Raw genomic sequence first — 19,865 nt, 5'->3', positions numbered from 1 at the left:
TCTGTGACTTTGTTAGAAGTCATGTTACAAGTAGGGCTCATGATATTGCTATGAATAGCAAAATGGTAAGACAGCACTGGCAAGATATAAGCAATTATGAACTGTTTCAAATTCTTTGCAAAGAACAGGAAATCCTAGGGGCAAAATAAGCAGCCAGATCCTCTTCCTGAAAGTGATAGAGTGTATCCTTCCTAGGACCCAAGATAACCGATCTCCTGAGATTGCTTAGACAAATGGTGGTCTCCAATCCATTTCGCACCTTGCGGTAACTGGAAAATTATAGTCCCCAAAAAGTTGCAGGACCCCAAAAGGTCTGTCTGCCTTTCAGCCCTTCTCAGCCTGCACCACTCTCCTCCACTCAGTATCGAGACCAGGCACACAGGGTCTGTGGTTCCTGTGTTTCCAGGGCCAGCCATGATGCTGCTTTTGGCACTGGCTTTCATGGAGCCAGAACTATTTTCAATAGGAAGTAATTTAGCAGTGGTTACCGAGGCTGAGCTCTTAGTGTTTAGCATCTTAGTAATGACAACTATTAATGATTTTTTAGCTGAGCTGAAAACACTAAGGAGTTATGCACACTAAGGGAACCATCCCTTGCTCTCTTGCTTCTCTCTCATTATTGTGTATCTGGCTAGTCTGACAGGGAATATAGAAATCGTAAGATTTTGAAAGGGAACCTTAGTGTTTTACCAGCTTGGAGCACATTTTTTTGCCACAACAGTATGCAGTGTTAGTCCATATTCCATCAAATACTGTCATTCTTTTCTCCAGCTCCCCGTGCACATGCACATCCACAGTCTGTCTTAAATAGTACAGTTTTCTCCCCTATGAAACCTCAGTGTGGCTAAAAAAAAAAAAAAAAAAAAATGGTAAGAAAACACCACCAACAAAAAAGACTCGGTTGTGAATATTATTCCAGGAGGAGCAGCCAAACAGCAAATAATAAATACAGAATATTTTATTCCTAAAGGCATGTCACTGGACAGGGTGTGTTGTTTACCACTCACACTACCTGGAATTCAAGGCTGCACAGAACCATTGGAATACCTGCAGTAGTCACCTTTTCACAGTGATTTCTGTATTATTGTAGGGTATGGTATACTTCATATGGAAGGGGACAGGTTAGCATTTCAGTCTCGTATTAGATAAACATTCAAGATTCAAAATTTAAAATGTAGAGTGGTTGTTCCAGTTCCAGCAATTCTGTTGTTATGTTGCCAAGACTCGTGCTTGATTTCGCTCTACTATCAGCATACTTGTGCATATTGATTTACCTAACACATACAGAACACCTCAGAGCATTCAGATAAGTCCAATGTTAGTTTTGGCCTTTCAGCAGCACCAGTGGCTAGTTACTTTGTGTACAGAAAATGAGTGTGGGTACATTCATTCATAAGCCTCATGTTCAGTTCACGGAAGCAAGATTAGTATAAGAAATAGAAGTACCTATCTTCTCATTGCTTCTGGATGAGATTGGTGTTCGATTCTGAGCACCAGCAATGTTGGTGTCTCGTATAAAAGGGCAGTTGCTTACCCAGTAGTGTCTGTTCCTTTGAGATACAGTGTCTGCATAGGTTTCTCTGTCTGACATCCTTTCCTGCTTTCAGGGTACCAGTCACCTGATATCTGTGTTAGCAAAGTTGTAGTTGGTGTAAACTCTTACAATGCTGGGGCGGACACAGCATTTTTTTAAAGCAATTGCATATGTGAGTGTATGAATTAATATGGTCAAATCAGTCTCAGTGTGGTTTTGTTTCCCTCACTGAGGTTTTCTCTTTGTTAGAAATGTACTTTTATTTTGCGATGTATTGATTGATTCCCCACTGATGTTGTTAAATGAGTATTGTGGATTTCAGTAGATAGGAATGCAGTTTGGAATTGTGAGACTATCACTCAAATGTGTCTGGCACAAGGGCATCGAAATAATTAGCAATTCTGATGTACTGAGTGTCGAATTGCACTGTTAACATACCGACAGGGAAGTGGCAGCTCTCAGAGATCATTTTTCGGACTGAAAAAAAGTGATTTTGTTCAATTTCATACTTCGTTTTCAACATAGTAATGCATACCTTGACTGGTACAACATTCATTATAACCATGTTTCTGTATATTAAGAGGTTTAAGTGGATGGTCACAATGCTTGTGAAAAGCTCCAGGTTTCCTGTAAGATTTAGAAAGCCATTAACTGCTAGTGTTTTGCAGAACCGTGCTTCCCAGAAAGAGCGGGTATTTGTTTGGCTGGTTGCTCCTTCAGGAATATAATAGTTGTATGTTTGTAACAATTCAGTTGCAGTGATCTGTCAATCTCTATGCTGATAAGGGAGCAGTAAGCAATACCATGTGTACAGCAATACTATGGTTATGCTTTCCTGATTATAAGCATGTTGTGGTTTGGGCCTGATCGGCAACCAACACCGCAGCTAATCACCCTCCCTTCCCCCTCCCCACCTGGGAATGGGGGAGGGATTAGAGGGGTGAAGGGAGATTTGCAGGCTGAGATAAGAACAGTTTAATAATGGCAATAAAATGAGAACAATAATTATGATGGGGGAAAACAAAAAGAGATATATAAACAGGCGATGTACAGCGTAATTGTTCCCCACCCGCTGACCAATCCCCAGCCCGTTCCCAGCCAGTGATCCCGAGATACCAAGATCCCACAGTCGCAATCCCGGAAGCGAGAGAGAGAGAGAGAGAGAGAGAGAGAGAGAGAGAGAGAGAGAGAGCTCATTCCCCACCACCCCTCCTCTATATAGTGAGCATGACGTTCCATGATATGGGATATTTCACTGGCCAGTTTGGGTCTGGTGCTCTGGCCGTGCTCCCCCCCTGCTCCCTGTGCCCTTGCGCACGGGCAGGACACGGGGAGTCGGAGAGTCCTTGAAGTCTCGGCAGCAGCTGAAAACATCAGTGTGCTATCAGCATTCTTCCTATACCAAACCCAAAGCTAAATCCAAAACACAGCACTCATCTAGTCCCTGAAAAGGAATATTAACTCTATTTCAGCCCAAACTAAGACAAAGCAGTATATGAGCTGTAGTAAAACAGGCCTGTGACTTTGAAGACAGCTAAATGCAAAGGAGATGACTGAGAAAATTTCCAGAAAATAATTAGTATTGCCTTTGCCATGGTGAATTAGGATGTCATTGCAGAAAATGTAATATATTGTGGCAGCTGAGGTAAAAACAGACAAGGACAAGGCAGCAGACCAGCTACTCACTTCAGGTAAACGCTACTGAATCACATATGTGGTTCATAAATACAAGCAATAGGAAAAGCATAGCATAAGCGAATCAGTGAAAGATAAAATGCAAGAGTACTTTGTGAACAGACTAAGATTGGCCAAAGTCAGGCTCCTTGAGTTCTGCTGATCATTCTCCAGAAGGGAAAACAATAATTGAATGGTGTATCTTCTACATGGCAATGTCACGGAGCAAAGCGCACAAATGCCGTTGTCCAGACAGAGCGGTGCTACAGATGTGGAGAGAAGCACGTGCCCTTTGTGAGCCTTGGGCTGCCTAAATGACTAGAGGAGCTGCTATCCATTTAATATTTCTGTCCTTAACCAAGATATTTAGGATGATGTTCATATTAGACATCTTTATAATTAAATAGGAGAGAGGACACCCTTCAGAAAGCGGTTTAGAGATGCGGAGTCACTTTCTCATTCCCTCCATTCATAGCACAGGAAAACTGAGGTAGCTCAGTTCTTGACGTAGGCACTTAACTTGTTGTCTAATGTTAGATGGGTTGAATTCAGGCTTAAGGACAACATCACTTACAAGCCTGAAGCTTCATGTTGCAGCATGTAACTTTTAAACGCAAAGCTCCTGTTGTTGAATAAAAAATGCTGTGTGAGGCATCTCGATTTCTATACACAGTACATGGAAAAAACTGGTGGACTCACTCCAGGTCCAATTCAGCCAGCATGGTAAGGTGGTAACCATTACTGCCCTTGCTGCCCTTACGTGGGTGTGGGCTTCAAAGCATTTTAAGCGGGCTGTGGGGATGCAGTTCATGGCATAACCTTTTCCTGATGGTAGGTGCTTAAACACTTTCAAAGTGCAGGGCAGATTTCTTTTTTTCTTTTAAAACGCCAAGAAGTAAAAAGAGTTCCCCCATTTTTTTAATACCCCAGTGGCTGGAGGACATTCGTGCTGAACAAGGAAAACTGTTCCAGTTCCTTTCTTAACTTGAAGGAGATCAAATCTATTCCCTAAACTGCCTGGGTTAGAGACGGAGTGAGTCTATTAGTCAGGGCTTAGAGGTAATGTAATTAATTGTTTGAAAAGGAATTAAGGTTCATTTGGTGAGATGCATTCACTGGAAATATGGTCTACGTGCTGTGACATCTCCTTGGATGTATTTTCTACTTCAAAGACTGCAAACATTTGTTTGTTTATTTTTTTATTTATTTATATATATATATATTTATTTTTATACATATATATATGGAACGAATTGTTGAAGCACTTCCACTGGTGTTAAGTGCTTATATGTTTTTAGGGGTTTGGGTTGGGGATTCTTGAGGAAACTTAAAGGCAGACAGTTGAATCTGGACTTCCTAAATCCTAGAGAAGAAGCATACTCATCCATCCTTTCAGGAATTGCATTGGTGCTAGTATTTAGCAATTAAGAAACTGTCCGATCACTGTAATTTTTCAGAAAATTACAGTTGTCTCTTGGAATGTCTACATCACAGATTGGTTTGATTTTTTTCAGAAATGCCAAGAATGCTTGAAGTTACCTCTGTTTTATATTAACTGGCATTTATTCAGACTGATTCTCAAATTTTGTCTTGTTTATATTTTTCCCATTTTCAGTGAGATGCTGGTGAAATAAATCCAAGTGACATAAGTTGAAAGAGCTTAATTAAGAATATATTGATAGCTGGTTTTATTATTCCTAGTATTTTCAGTAAAAACAGAAATTATTAATCTCGGGTACATTTGTTAAAGTCACAGCTGATTTTTGCCTGTCTTCCAATTCTGTTTATCCCAGATGAAATAATTGTGCAGAAGCCAGAGCTCACCAGTCCGTCGATCTGTCATGCTCCTGGTGGGGAATACTTTGTAGAAGGAGAGACATGGAATATTGATTCTTGCACACAATGTACATGCCACAGTGGACGTGTCCTGTGTGAGACTGAAGTCTGTCCACCTCTTCTTTGCCAAAACCCCACCCGCACACAGGACTCCTGCTGCCCACAGTGCCCAGGTATATATTGACAACCAGCCTTCGTTAGAGTCCCTTCTTGATCTGAGAATGTATGATGTGAATATTAAATGTTTCAGTGTGTGCACAGTTGGTTGTTGTGGTGCCTTTGTTCTTTAGCAGTTTGGAGTGACAGCCTGCAGTCCCCTATTTCAACTGCAAAACTTGACTGTGTGCAAGAGATATCTTGTATGTTAAAGGGAGTGGTGGCCCTGAAGTCTGAACATCCTTGAAGGCAATCTAAGAATGTGAGGCTTGCATGGGAACCAGAATCCCTAGTTGGAAAGTTTATGAAATATGCAATGGGTTGTTTATGGAAACATGCAGGATCAGAGGAACTTCCAAAGTAGTGAAAGTCCTAGGCAGATACAGGCTTGTTTCTTTTCCTTTCTACATGCCATGGTTTCTATAAACCTTTTTATTGCTATCTTGTCTGTTTGGGATTTGGTCTCAGAAATACTTCTCTTTGCTTTTGCCTTCACCTGGTATGATTTAGAATGACTTGAAGGCAACTGAGTAATATCAAAGCATTCCAGACCAGCAGGTGTGCCAGATTCCTCCTAGACTGCTTCACCATGTCAAGAAGGTAACAGGATTTGCTTTCCCCTGAGGAAAAAGATGCAATTATAAATGAACCTGAAGTCCTATTTTACATAGTAAATGAGGGAGTTTGTTGCAGTGGAAATTCAGCCCAAACCTGTGAGTTGTATGTAAACTCACTGAGAAAATAATTGCTTCTATTAAAAACAAAATCTAAAAATTTTACTTTAGAAAAAAAAAAAAAAAAAAAAAAAGCTAGGTTTTGCCATTTCTTCCACAGGGTTTTTGTTAGATTTTTGGGTGTTTTTTTTCTGACAAAATATTTTCAGTAAGTTAGCCAGTTCTCCAGACTTCCATTTTTCTCATTATTAATAACACTGAACTTAGCTTCAAAATACTGTTTGGAGGAGCTGATCTTTCCTCACTAGCTATATAAGGAGCTTAGTCTCATAACTTATGCAGTTAGATTGAGAACCTGATCTGAGTGCCCTTATGAATTCTTTTCTTCTCCTTTTCTTATATGTTTTCTGCACTTACAGTCATATTTCTTGATCCATAATGTCTGTTAAGATACAGCTTCATTGCAGAAATATGTCTCCCCCCATGTGTGGGCATGAGAATTAAAGCAGACCCATTTGCATCGAGCTGAAGATTAAGTTCCATTTGTTTCTCAGCAGTTTATAACTAGCTCATGTAAGTCCACTAGCGAAGGTGACAACAGCATAATAGCTTTTCAATTTACATCATTCAAGGATTTGAACTGACATGGCAGAAGCTGGGATTCAAGTTTTGGAGTTAAAATCTAATCTCTCTAATTTAAGGTGAATTCCTATATACCACTCAGTTCGGAGCATTCAGAGTGGCTTTCAGAGGGGCTGCTTCTGATGGTGATTGTTTTTAACTTTGATGTCCTTTTATTTCTTTTCTTTTCTTTTTTTTTTTTTGAAAAAAGACAGTGAAGGTCTGCATAAATTTGATGCTAGAGTGCATCATGAAATCCTCATCACATGTAAGCACTGAAGAGGCATAAGGCTCTGTCATCCTAGATTTTCTGAAGTGGTGATCCGCTGTGTGACAGTACCATTGTGTTCTTCAAGTGTGAACCCTCTGTTGAGGAAATATGAGAGAAGTTATCTACTTTAAGTTAAATAACTTAATCTGTTTATATTTACAGATGAGCCTCTTCAGCCCTCTTCAAGCAATGAGAGCATGCCCAGTTATTGCAAAAATGATGAAGGAGATATTTTTCTGACAGCGGAGTCCTGGAAGCCCAATGTCTGCACTAGCTGCATTTGCATGGATGGTGTGATTAGATGCTACTCTGAGTCTTGCCCACCGGTATCCTGTGAGAGACCTGTTCTGAGAAAGGGACAATGTTGTCCTTACTGTATTGGTGAGCAAATAAAAGTAGTTGATAACTTGCTGTTCTCTTCTTGGCAATAAGAAAAAAGGTTTTTTTCCAAATTGAAATGTTTTCCCTGATTTGGAGAGATGCAGTTTATGCCTTCAGTTGAACTGGACAGTGAAATCTGCATAGGGAGCTTTGAGGATCATGATCTGTGGTTTTTAGGTAGAAATGCATGAAGTTATAAATGTAATTTGCCTACAAACTTGAGAGGACATCCTCACGAAAACTTGGTAATAAACCTTACTAGATGGAAACGTTGCACTAAAATTGTTTTATTTAAAGGAAGATCTTCCAGGTAACACATGTTATGTCAAGATTTATGTGATAATATGAGGAAATACTAATTGTGACTGCTGCAGATAAGGTGAAGCACTGTGAAATTTCACAGAATGGAGAACTGTTAATAAGGCATCTAAATTAAAACAGGGAAGAAAACAGGAAGTTCATTAAAGATAGTTAAAGAAGAGGCAAAATAATATATTTGAGAAAAAAATAGGGAAAATTATTTTTTTTTAATACTAAAAATGCATAAAGAATTAAGGGTCATGCACTGGTTTTGAATTTTAAGTTAATGGTCGATGCTGTAGATAATAAAAATTGCTAGGCGTTTTTAAAGATGCAGACTTTGAGATTACTGATCACTTTTTCATTGTATTTTGAATAGGAGTATTTATTTACAGATTACTTTTTTGTGAGTTCACAGTAAGTACAAAAGCTGTAGAGTGGAAGCTGCTGATAGAGAAGAATTGTATAATACACTTACTGAAGTTAAGACTTTTTAGCCTTGTTGGAAAGCATTCAGAGCTTACTGTAACCTTCATTTCCAAAAGTAGTAGGAGGAGATACAGTAGAAATCAGTGAAAAGGAACATAATAAAATTGACGGGCTTTAAGTATTGTTAATTGAACATAGGAATCAATATGCCCATCTATAAACAATACAGTTCTTCATCAGAAAGATGTCGGAAAGGTTGTGAAGTCCTTTCAGGTACGTACCATTGATATAGCTCGTGAAATCTTTAATTCGTTGCAGACAAAATATCTTTAATAATAGGTGATATGGTTTTATAGGATATGCAAGGAATTCCATCAAAGAAAAGCCTAGAAAAGTTAGAATGTATCAAAATTTCAGTTGCCCTTGGAACCCTACTTAGATTTTTAATGAGGACATTTTGAGGGGAAAGTACTATGTTATCCTATTAGTACTTATTCATTATGGTTCACATACAAAAAGGGGAGGATTTAAGTTTGACAACTGTCTTTCTGCAGGCTTTTCTTCCAGTGATTGACTTTGCAACCATAAAGATAATTTTAATCCAGAATACATTTTAACATTAAAAAAAAAAAAAAATACAGAGTGTATCCAAAGTTGGGCAATCAAACCAGTAGAGTCAGAATATAAGCCTTAGAACTGTAATGGAAAATTCTTTAGGTCAAGGAAGGGATGCACCACAGGGACTAGTGCCATGAACTACAAAAATAAAACCTCTAGAACTTGCATGTCAGGTTTGCAAATATATACACACAACTTGTAGATATGGCTTTAATTAATTTAATTTGAATCCCATATAGTTGCATAATATTGCAAATACTTAAATGTGTGAGCTGCAGAAGTGTAATGATTTTTTTTTAGTAGTAACTGCTCAGCAATACGAAATACAAAAGCTAGATTTTAATCAGTGCTCAGATATGAAGACTTTAAATGATGATACGTTTTATTAATCCAAGTTGTACTATGTTTTCAGAATATTTGGTATTCTAAATAACTGAAATCCATGGAAACTTAATTTTTTTATGGTTTCTATGAACCATATACTCTTGCCTGTAAGAGGAGTAAGGTCACGCACTTAAATTTTGTCTTCCCAGTTCTTACTGGTTTACTCTTAATTTCTTGAGAATGGTGAAGCAGATCTTTGTACAGATTCTTCCTTACTATTTTCATGTAATAGTTGATAAAATATTTAAAAGGTAAACTCTGTGGAAACAGGCCTTCTTCATTTATTAGAATTTCAAATATTATGCAGGGTTTTAGCACTGTATTTTATTCTGCTGTTTTCTGGACCCAGGTTAATGGATAACAAACTAGAATAGATTCAAATTCAAAATTTTACAGGCCTTGGCTGCTTTGTTGTTTGTCTGAATCCTCAAATTCATCCTGTGTGTTCAACAGTCAACTTTCTTATGGAAAGATTAATTTGGAAAGATAACCTTCTACTTTAGAGGGGATAAAGGGATAGCTATTTGATTAGAGACAAAATTAGTCTTCTGTAGAAAGCAGAGCAACAATTGTTTTTTTGTTTGTTTGTTTGTTTACCACATGAGCTTGATTTAGTGGTGCACCTAGAGGAAATCTGAGAGAGGGCAGGTAGAGCTAGACGCGATATTCTGAACTGCATTTTTCTATGTTGGTTTCTTACTGCAAGTCTCTCTTGTTTCCACTGTCCTTGAGCACTTGTTGGTGTTATGGCCTTGAACTTCATCCTGTGCTTAGACCTGCATAGAGATGGACACCAAAACGGGAGACACACACAGGATAATACTTTCTTAGAACTTGAAAGCTTCCTCTCGAGGTTCAAAGGTGCAACACTGCTATTGTGAATTTACCTTTGTTCATTCTTCTAAAAAAAAATTACTGTATTAAATCATTATATATTCTTTACAAACTTGCAAAAGCCTGAGCAAGTTAAAGGACTTTTCCAGCCAAACCAGCTGCCAAGTTGAAGAAGCTGTCCTGAGTGGGGCAAGGTAGCACTTTGGGAGCAAATCAGCCTTGAGTGCACGGAGAGTGCACAGCTTTAGGTCTGCACAGGTAAGCAGCAAAGGGCTGCTTGGGCTCTGTGCCTCACCTTCTCCCCAGACATCTACTTTCTGACCAGCACAGGGCTCCCCTGGCTCTGTGTGCCAACATGCACGTCGTCTGTGGAAGAACCTAACATGCTTTTTGCAGCTTGCAGCCACCTTTTCCTCCTACTCCTCCTTTTCCACGTCCACCCCATACTCACTCACAAAATCTTCTACTTTGAGATGTTGGGACCCGTAGTTACAGCCATGGAAGTCATGGAATACCCATACCAAGGACCTCTGGAACATTTGCGCTTTTTGGATAATCCCATTAGTATTTTCACAACAGTACTTCTTGCTGGTCTCCTTTGCTTTTAAATTTACTTGGTCTAGATCTGTTGTAAATGGGCTACTGACCCTGTTATTCCAGGTGATGCCAGTCTATTATGTTGTCACTAATTAAAAGCTGTACTGATGGCCAAATTATTTAATAAGGCTTTTTGATTGTATTTGGGAGATAGTTCTGACATATTTACATATGTAATCTGTGTGAATGTTAAACCAGTATTTCTCTGACACCTTAGGAAGTTACTTTGCAGTTTCATTCTATTATCTCATGCATACGCTTAATCTACAAATTCATGTCATCAGCAGGTTTCATTATAATAATTTTTGCCTCTAAGAAAAAAAGGTAGTGAGAAGCTAGGATGAAAACAAGGTGCTGCTTGGCTTTTGTAGGTTCTGCTGTGTAGTTTTATTTCGATTATCTGTGAAATGATATAGCTTCAAAAACATCCTAGGCTAAGCAATTTATGGCTGTCTTCTCAGTGAAATGGAAGGTATGCTGCAGACCACCTAAAAGGCTTGCATGGGATGCAGCATTAAAAAAAAAATGGTGTATTGAATTCTTAGGCAGAAAGTTTAATGCTTCCTTTAGGTGTTTTCCCAAGACTACTTGCTTCATCAAGTCCCAGTCCCTTTTACGTACTGTGTCAAAATCTGCCTGAGAAGTTGTTACTTTTACATCTCTTAATCTTTGGAAAGGGTGTTCTGGAACCTCACTTTTTTCCAAGTGTTAAGATCACACTAGTTTCCCATTTATATAATAGTAACCATGAAAAAAATGTGCTGAGTTTGATTATTGCTCTTTTCCTGGGGTTTTCTGTTGATGCAGTTACAGGGAACAATCAGAATCCCTCTGAGTCTGTTTTATTGTAATAAATAGTCTGAGCACTTCTAGTTATGTCACCTGAGAGTTGCTTCATCCTTCTTGGCACCCTGCCTAATATTTTCTTCAAGTATTCCAGGCTGAGTTCATCTTTCTTGAACCTTGGAAATTAGAAATGTAGGTACTTTGGGTTTTTTCTTAGTTAATTAGCATTTACTAGGAAACGAGGAGGAGTAGTCAGCAGTCTCAAACAGTCAAACATAAAAAAATATTTTTTTCTTCATTTTCACAGCACCTCTGATATCATTTCATGTCCCAATTATCCATACTCTAGCATTCTACATGAGGAAAATGAGGAGAAGCAGCCCAGGCTAATAATGTACTTCATAAAGTAGCAGAAATTACACTTTTTTTTAACAAAGATTTTCCAGAAGAGGTTGAGAGAGACTTTTAATTACAGCTGGGATTCTTTGTAGCTATTGTTTCACTTTTGTGTTCGGGGAAGAAATCTGATTTTTGTGTAATTGGCCATTACCGTATGATCACACCACTGTTTTCCTTCAACAGAAGATACAGTTCCAAAGAAGGTGGTCTGCCACTTCAGTGGAAAAACATATGCAGATGAGGAACGCTGGGACATAGACAGCTGCACACACTGCTACTGCCTGCAGGGTCAGACTCTCTGCTCCACTGTCAGCTGCCCACCGCTCCCCTGTGCCGAACCCATCAACGTGGAGGGAAGCTGCTGTCCCATGTGTCCAGGTAACGGGATGTGACAGCCCAGATTATTGTAATTCTGGTTGTCCAGGTCTGGTAATAAGGTTCTTTAATTGGTTTTTGAATGTCGGTCCATGTTTGAACAGTATCAAGAAGACATCAGACATTTAGTCTTCAGGAAAATGAATATTCCTAACTGATAGATATATCATGCAAATATGTAATTGGAAGTTTTCTTATTCTGAGAGCTGTGAACTCAAAAATGAGTTGCTTGCTCCTGCTCTGTCCTTTCACAAGGTTATGGAAATACATTAGTGAAGTAGGAAAATTAATGTTCTTACATCTTTGCAGTTTCTGTCAGTGATTAACATTTCTGTCTTTTCTGAGTCTCTCCATTACTTTTCAAATATCGCATTGCTTTATTTATCATTTTAACTTGTCTTAAAAGTAACATGAAATTTTCTTAGCTATTGACACAAGGAACATAAGAATTGCAACTGGTTTTTAATGCTAGCCCTGTCATACTTTGCAGGAGTTTGCTCATCTTACTCAGTCAGCTGGTATCTACTTCCAGCAGAACAACTGGGGAGATTCAGCAGTACCCGCTTTTGCAATTCTCCTGCTTTGAGGATTACAAAATAAAAAGGACAGCAAAGAAACCAGCAGTGACAGTTTACATACTGGGAAGATGTAGTCTGCCCTTGGTATTTTTGTTGTCTAATATCACAAAGGAGCAAGACTGTAGTGAAGTGTGTATTCTGAAATGGTGTTTTCAAAAGCAAATTTATCCACACGACTATGTCATCCCACTCACATTAGGATAATGATAATGGCAGCAGGCATGTTTCCTGTATACAGTATGAAACTGGTTTTAAAACAAAATCCCAAACCACTAATAGTGAAAATTCTGAAACAAATGCAAGGATTCCTAGGACAAAGCACTGCAGATGGCCAAGTATATTTCCTGAGTTAAGAGCAGCACTGACGAGTTAAGCAACCTGTAATTTGTGAAATACATTTATCTTATTTCGCAGAGATGTATGTACCTGAACCTACTAACATCCCCATTGAGAAGACAAATCATCGAGGAGACATTGAACTAGAAGTACCAAACTGGCCAACACCGAGTGAAAATGACATCATCCACATTCACAGAGGTAAGATGAGATATAAACTGGGCTAATTTAGGTCTCTGTTTATTCCCTGTGTTTCAATGTATCTACTTGTTCTATTCAGTTAGCATCTGTACAATGCTTTGAAAAGTGGTTATCCGAGAATATTTTTCAGTGCACAACTCTTACATGCATTTTGCTTTGAGTAAAGATGAGTCAGACTGTTAAATTACATTTATGCATTTTGGTCTTATTATCATTCCGTCTTCAGCCTGGAAGAAACATCTGTGTTGGTATGATGGAGTTCTGTAAAATTAAGAATACAGTAAAATGATGAATGAGGAGTGATTCTGAAGTGTCTTTTCTGACACAAAACTAGAAAGTAGCCTGTTGTCAGGCCACTGGAGTTGATAGACCTACATTTGATCCATTTAACATTCGTATGTTGATAAACAAAAATGGGAAAACATGTACTGCAACTTTACATCATAGACAAATATCAGAGTTTAAAAGACCACCTCACGTATAATGACACAGAGCTAATAAGTGTAAATCCATCTTTTGGTTAAAACTGTGCTGAAATTATTACTCTAGGGTAGGGGAAATGCTCTATGACAGTCTTTGTTAACCTTTTCTAATTGAAGGACTACCTAAACTTGTGGGTTTGTTTGTTTCTTTTTTTTTTTTTAATTCTAAGGATGACTTCATAGCATACTATTGTTTGGAGAAAGGATACATGAAATGTAACTGTTTTACAGAATCGTAAGCTTAAGCTTTTATAATTACAGCATTTTCATTTCTCACAGGCATTAGTAGCTGGCTTGCAGCTATCCTGGCTGGGGATTATAAACACACACTACAAACTGTGTGGGAATGTCATATATGTTGTTGAAGATTACTGTTCTTTGCAATTACATGCAAAACTTGCTACAGTCTTGTAGACTGCCAGCAGTCTGTTTTTATAGGCTGAATGGTGCAAGTATTGTAATACGTTCTCAACAAATGAGAGAGCAAACACATTGTAATTGTCTTATCAGTTTTTAAAAGAAAAAGGAAAAAAAAAAAAAAAAAGGGCTTTCATCCTAAGACTTCCAGGTTTTTCTCAGCATAGAAAACCAGGCTGATTTTTTTTACAGGTGTGAATTTGGTTGTGATCAGAGATGGTGCGAACACAACTGAGCTGAGAGATTGTTGTCAGGCTTGTTATTGTGCTTTAGATTCCACCCTATCTCCTCTTCTTGATGGCCTTTTCCCAGCTAATATAGTCACTAGACAAGATACTAGCTTTCAGTTGTTCTCATTTATATGAATCAGGTGACATTCCAGGAGAAAGTCCAAATCCATGAGTGACAAGATCCATGACTGGGACTTTTACAATTACATTCTTCTTTATGGTGAAGGCCCATTTACAATTACTAACAAAGGCTCATATTTGCCTTGCAGACATGAGTCATCTCCAGGGAGAGTACAGAAGTGGCAGTGGGCCGCACCCAAGTGAAGACACATCAGTTAGCTCTGTTGCCTTGGTGACAATTCCAATCACAATAGCGCTGTTACTGATCATCGTCCTTCTGCTCGTCAATCAGAAAAAGCAGTGGATTCCAGTGTCCTGCTACAAAGCTCCAACAAAGGTGCCGTGTTTATGTCTATTTCCAGGCTTTCACTTTTTTGGAAAACGAGATTAACTAGAATATTGTGTAGGATGCAACTGAGTTCACATCCGGGGCAACAAGGTTAAGCCCTCCTCTGGTGCTGGACTAACAAACGGTTTAACCAGTCCATGTGGGATACAGGAATGCCAGAGCTCTATTCAGAAGATGAAAAATGTTGATTCAGAAGAGAGTGTTGGTCTGTTATTGTGCCTGACATAAGCCTTTACCAAGTTTAGCAAAAGTCCAAATCATTTCATTGCTAATTTGATTTTGTTTAGTGCTTATGGACTTGAACCACAGAGACTTTTTTAATCACGTATGGGATACAAAAATGTTTTAATTCACTCAATATTCCCTTTCTGTTTTAACAGCCTTCTTGCCTAAACAATCAACTGGTATATGTGGACTGCAAGAAAGGTACCATGGTCCAGGTGGACAGTTCTCAGAGGATGCTAAGAATTGCAGACCCAGATTCAAGATACAGTGGATTTTACAGCATGCAGAAACAGAACAACCTACAGGCAGATAATTTCTATCAAACAGTTTGAAGAATTGCACCCTTACCAAGGATTTAAGAAAGAGAGAGAGAGAGAGACTAAGTCTGCTATTAAAATAAAACTAGAATTGTGCACTTGCTTAGTGGATTGTATTGGATTTGTGACTACATGTACAGCTCTAAGACCTTACTGGGATGAGCTCTGACTCCTGCAATGTGCCAGAAAAAGCATTCCCACTTTTCCTTGAGATAACTGACCAAGTGTTTTCTTAGAACCAAAGTTTTAAAACTTGTTAAGATGTATTTGCTTGTAACATAGCTATAGAGGTTTTGGGGGAGGGGGAATTGGGGGCTAGGGGTAGGCAGTGAGGTAAAAGGAAGCTTCACAGGAGAAAAGCTGGTCATGCTTGGCTGCAGAAGAAAATGAATAGAGAATACTGCCGAGCAGCAGGATAGTGGTTTTTCTTGTTGCTCTGAAATTGCATCTGTTGCAGCAAAGCCTAACCCCAGGTGAAAAAAGATATAAAAAGGTCTGATTTTTTTTTTCCAGCTGTTGCTACAGTAATATACTCCTAGAACAGAAATTGTCACATCACAGGTGTGGTGTAGCTGCAAATATTTTTCTATATGATGAGAAGCTGCAGTAGTTAATGAAATAGCAAGGAAAAGGTTATAGCAGAAAATAAAGGGTGGGTTTATTAAGGATGTATAAAATTATACCTTGTGCTGCTTTTTGTTTTTATTTTTGTTTTCTTCAAAGCTGATTGGCTAGATTAGCCATACTTTGGCAGAGTTAGCAAATGACTGAGGCCTAAGTAATTCCTGATATGAGCACTGGATCTTTTGACAGCAGTATTGAAGGAAGGAAGGAAAAGTCAAGAACACCATGCAGTTCCAGGGGCTTTTGTTTATTTGTTTTGTCTGTTGTGGTTTTGTTTTGTTATTTTATATCAATCTCTGGTTGTTCATACAGGAGAAGGAAAAATATTTTTGTTGGACAAAGCTCTTGCTTACAAGAGAGTAAAAAAGAGACTGTTTTAAGGTTGTTGTTTTTTTCCTGTTGATGTTCTTATTTACTGGTATGCAGATTTAGAAACTACTTCCATGCTAGGAAGCTGCTTAATTTTAATTGTATATTACTCAAGCACCTTTTTTGAAGCTCAGAAAAAAAAAAAAAAGGAGATCATGCTTCTTTAAACTTTAGCATTATAGGAATATTTATGTAAATATAATTATGCTAAAAACAACAAAAAGTATTTGTATGTTTGTGTATATATGTATATACAAATGCAGGTAGGTATACATATGTATATATACGTGCATGTGTATATACACTATACATATATATACTGTATATATAAAATACTATGTATACAGTATATATTTTTTCTATTTTTTTTCTTGTTGAATGTATTTTTATCTGAGAGAGATTTTACCCAGAGCAGAAACAGATAAACAGGCATTCCATATCAATGCTTAATCGCTTGTGAGTTTAGAAAAGACAAGAAAAGAGCATCTCATTCTACCTACAGTTTGATTTGATTTGAAAGTGTTGGTGTGCGCGCGTGTGTGTGTGTGTGCACTCTTGTGTTTGCGTGTGTACAGTACGTGCACGATTATAGCAGTAAGCGTTGCTCTTGCTACTTGCTACATTTCAGGGTGTTTCTTATTTTTCTTTTCCTGCTTAGCCTTAAAAAGGCTTTTTAATGAATGCATTGGCTAGAGACAGTGATGACAATATACATGCAGCACTAATCAGCTCCATAGAATAACAACATTGGCTCCTGGATTGTCTTTTTTTTTTTTTTTTCTTTCTTTCATTTTTGTTTTGTTTTGTTTTGTTTTTTTTTCAAACAATTGTTTGAAACAACTACTGGAATATTGTCCACATTAAGCTGGAAGTTTGTTGTAGCTTGCCTCATTTATAACTCTGACTGTATAATACAATGTTAACTTTCCAAACAGGTCTTGGCACTTTTATACTAATTACCCATTTGTGCATTGCCTTTTTTCTTTTACAAATGCTTGTCATAAGAGACACAGATACCCAGTATGCTTAATGTGAAAAGAAAATGTATTTTTTGTAAAGGAACTCTCAAGTATTGTTGTAAATACTTGGTCAGAGGTTGCTGAACTTTAAAACTGAAAAAAAAAAAAACCTAATTTATTATTATAATGACCTAATTTATTAATCTGAAGATTAACAATTTTTTTGTTTTAGAATATCAAAAAGGTGTTCTAGCTGTTTGCATCAAAGAAAAAAAATAGGTGTATCATTAAGGGTCAACATTTTTTCTGCTTATACAACTTCAGTTTCCAACCACCAATAAGAAAAAATGTAGTCTCCCCAGTGTTTTGTACTCAATCTGATATTGAAACAGAGATGTTTCTGTCCAGTTACTACAAAGATTTTGTCAAGACAAAACATCCATTCCTTGCATAAGAGTAAGCAGTCTTTATCCAGAAATTGTAAATGCTTGCTTTTGTTTTACAATCACGGCCATATTCTGAAAATATTAGCAGGATATAGGACATGGTGTAAAATGTTTTTTATTATTATTATTTTATTATTATTATTTTAAAGATATGATTTATCCTATGTGCTGTATCCATTACACTCTTTTACTTTGGTTCCTGTTGTGCTCTTGTAAGAGAAATGCAGATATAATTTTCTGAAAAATAGATGCATATGTGGCACTCGGAGTGCACTGCGGTTCAGCAGATTGCTTGTTTACTTTTTTAACTGTAAGGCGGTTTCTTGTAATTTGGCTCTTGGCAGCACAATAAAAAAATTTTAAACCTATTGATGCATATTTCCTTAAATGTTCATATTTATTACTTCCATACACTGGTCCTTGAGACATTAGTTTATATTTTCACATTATGATGAGGTTTTTTTCCCTGAAAGTAAGAATTTGTATTATTGTCCTTCTGACCTTAGATCAGAACAGTTCAGAACACATTGTGGGTAAACAATAGTTTGCGGTTACAGAAAGTTCTGGGTTTTACACTGAAGAATTTTCACATTAGACGGATTTGTGGAATTCCATAGTTTCAGCGTTCAGTAAGGATCAGTCTCTCAAATGCAAAGTTAGGCCTCTGCCCCGCCACTGAGTCCATGTGCACTAGTCTAGTACATCTCAGAAAGCCATAATCAATCAATTGGGACTATGAGGTCCTGTAGAGAGTGTGTGGAATCAAAATTGGCACTTCATGGACTTCCTGAGCCACAGGTCATTTACTGACCTATTTGCCTATAATGTTTTTTTCTTCTCTTAATTTGTAAGTTAATGGGAGTTGATGGAAAGTTCTGGTATGTAACTTCCTGAGGCAAGGAGGTTTTCAGCTTAACTACTTGTTCTGTGAAAAACTGCCTCCTTTCCTTTCTTTGAACTTACACCTTCATGGTTTCACTTGATAACCCTGACTTTCTGCATTCAAAGCAGCAGTGGATCAACATCTATATGCCACCCATTACTTCAGAGACCCGTATCTTCTCTCCATTTTTACTGTGCTGAAAAGCCCAAGATGATTCTCTGGGAGCTGTTCCATACCTTCTGGCCAGCCTTGCCGCTCTCTGTACTTCCCATTCTGTTGCAACCTTTTGAGATCAAGGGTAAAGGGACGGAAAATGCCCACATTGTTCAAACATGGTACATCCTGGATCTTGCATCTTATTTACTGTTTGGATTGGTACTGACTACTGAGTCAGTGCTCTTACAGAGCTAGCTGCAATAATCCAGCATGCCCAAGTAGTAACAGTTACTGCAAAGCCCATAACTGACTAGGATAGATTGGTGGGTTTGTGCATTCCTTTACATTTATATATGCTGAATTTCCAGTAATTTCCTCTCTCTTGCTAGTTACCTGTTCCAGCAGTTTTGCTCCTTCCCAAGACTATGGCTACGGATGGCTATGTCTTCCAGACGAGCATCTTCAAATTCTGTCTGTAAACATTCTGCTTTTTCATCAGAATGGAACAGAAAACATCATTGCACTAATGTATAAAACAATGGTGCATTGGCATTTGAACACTCAAAGCAGCCCCGGCCTCCTTTGCTCTACTCCCAGTGTTAGGAAGGATCATATTGGAATGCCTACGATGGGTTGGTCAGGACCAAAGTCTTTAAGTCACCTTAGTGGCACGCAGATGCTTAACAGGGAATTAATTCTTCACTCTCTGTGTCTCTTTCCAAACATCAAGTAGGAAGCATGAAAAGAAACTTAAAGGAGGCTCAAAACAAGTTCAAGAAGTTAAGCAGAAAAGATTCTTGCTATGTACGTTGGGATATCAAAAGTTTACAGTGGCTCAAAAATGTACTAGATAAAAAAGCCCATCATAAGCTCTTGCGTATACAGACATCATATAAAGCTAGCAGCGGCTGGGTACGGGAGCGGCTGTGCCAATAACAGCCAACTATTTCGAAAACTTCATTCCAGATGTGTTGGGTGGCTGAACGGAGGGGGAAACGACAGCCAGAAAGCCACTCACCTCTAGGCTACCAGGTTACAACACCGTTACTGCAGCCCCTCCTTTCCCTTGCTGCCCCAGCAGCGCCTGCCCGCGGGCTGGGGCTGCCGCTCCCCGCGGGAACAAGCCCTGGCAGGCGGCCGGGAGCGACGGTCACGGTCACGGTCACGGTCAGGGCCGCCTGTGCCCTCGGCCTAGGAGCGGCCACCGGGCCGGGCCGGGCCTGCCGCCCCCCTGCCCCTGCCCGGGCCTGAGGGAGGCCCCGCCCCGCCCCGGCCGTTGGGCAGTCACGCGCCCCGCCCGTTGG

At 38.6% G+C, this 19,865-nt stretch overlaps 1 protein-coding gene and 1 long non-coding RNA gene across 2 annotated transcripts in view; one reads left to right on the top strand and one right to left on the bottom strand.

Annotated features, from left to right (window-relative positions):
• CRIM1 (cysteine rich transmembrane BMP regulator 1) overlaps positions 1–17,890 on the top strand; it is a 196,205-nt gene extending 178,315 nt beyond the window's left edge. Inside the window, exons 12-17 of the mRNA XM_033011059.2 lie at positions 5,002–5,217; positions 6,929–7,147; positions 11,678–11,872; positions 12,862–12,984; positions 14,383–14,570; positions 14,963–17,890. Of these exons, the coding sequence (XP_032866950.2) occupies positions 5,002–5,217; positions 6,929–7,147; positions 11,678–11,872; positions 12,862–12,984; positions 14,383–14,570; positions 14,963–15,139 (1,118 nt within the window). The 3' untranslated portion in view covers positions 15,140–17,890. The remainder of the gene's footprint in view (positions 1–5,001; positions 5,218–6,928; positions 7,148–11,677; positions 11,873–12,861; positions 12,985–14,382; positions 14,571–14,962) is intronic.
• Positions 7,815–19,800, bottom strand: LOC122153168. The gene is made up of 3 exons (XR_006165001.1): positions 19,580–19,800; positions 18,955–19,034; positions 7,815–11,271 (listed from the first exon to the last, which is right to left on the bottom strand). It is a non-coding gene; the product is annotated as an uncharacterized LOC122153168 (long non-coding RNA).
• Between the last annotated feature and the right edge of the window lie 65 nt (positions 19,801–19,865).

This window comes from Tyto alba, unplaced genomic scaffold, assembly GCF_018691265.1.
Source record: "Tyto alba isolate M040663 unplaced genomic scaffold, T.alba_DEE_v4.0 Super-Scaffold_16, whole genome shotgun sequence".
Classification (NCBI taxonomy): Eukaryota; Metazoa; Chordata; class Aves; order Strigiformes; family Tytonidae; genus Tyto; species Tyto alba.
This window is presented reverse-complemented; position numbering and strand designations above follow the sequence as displayed.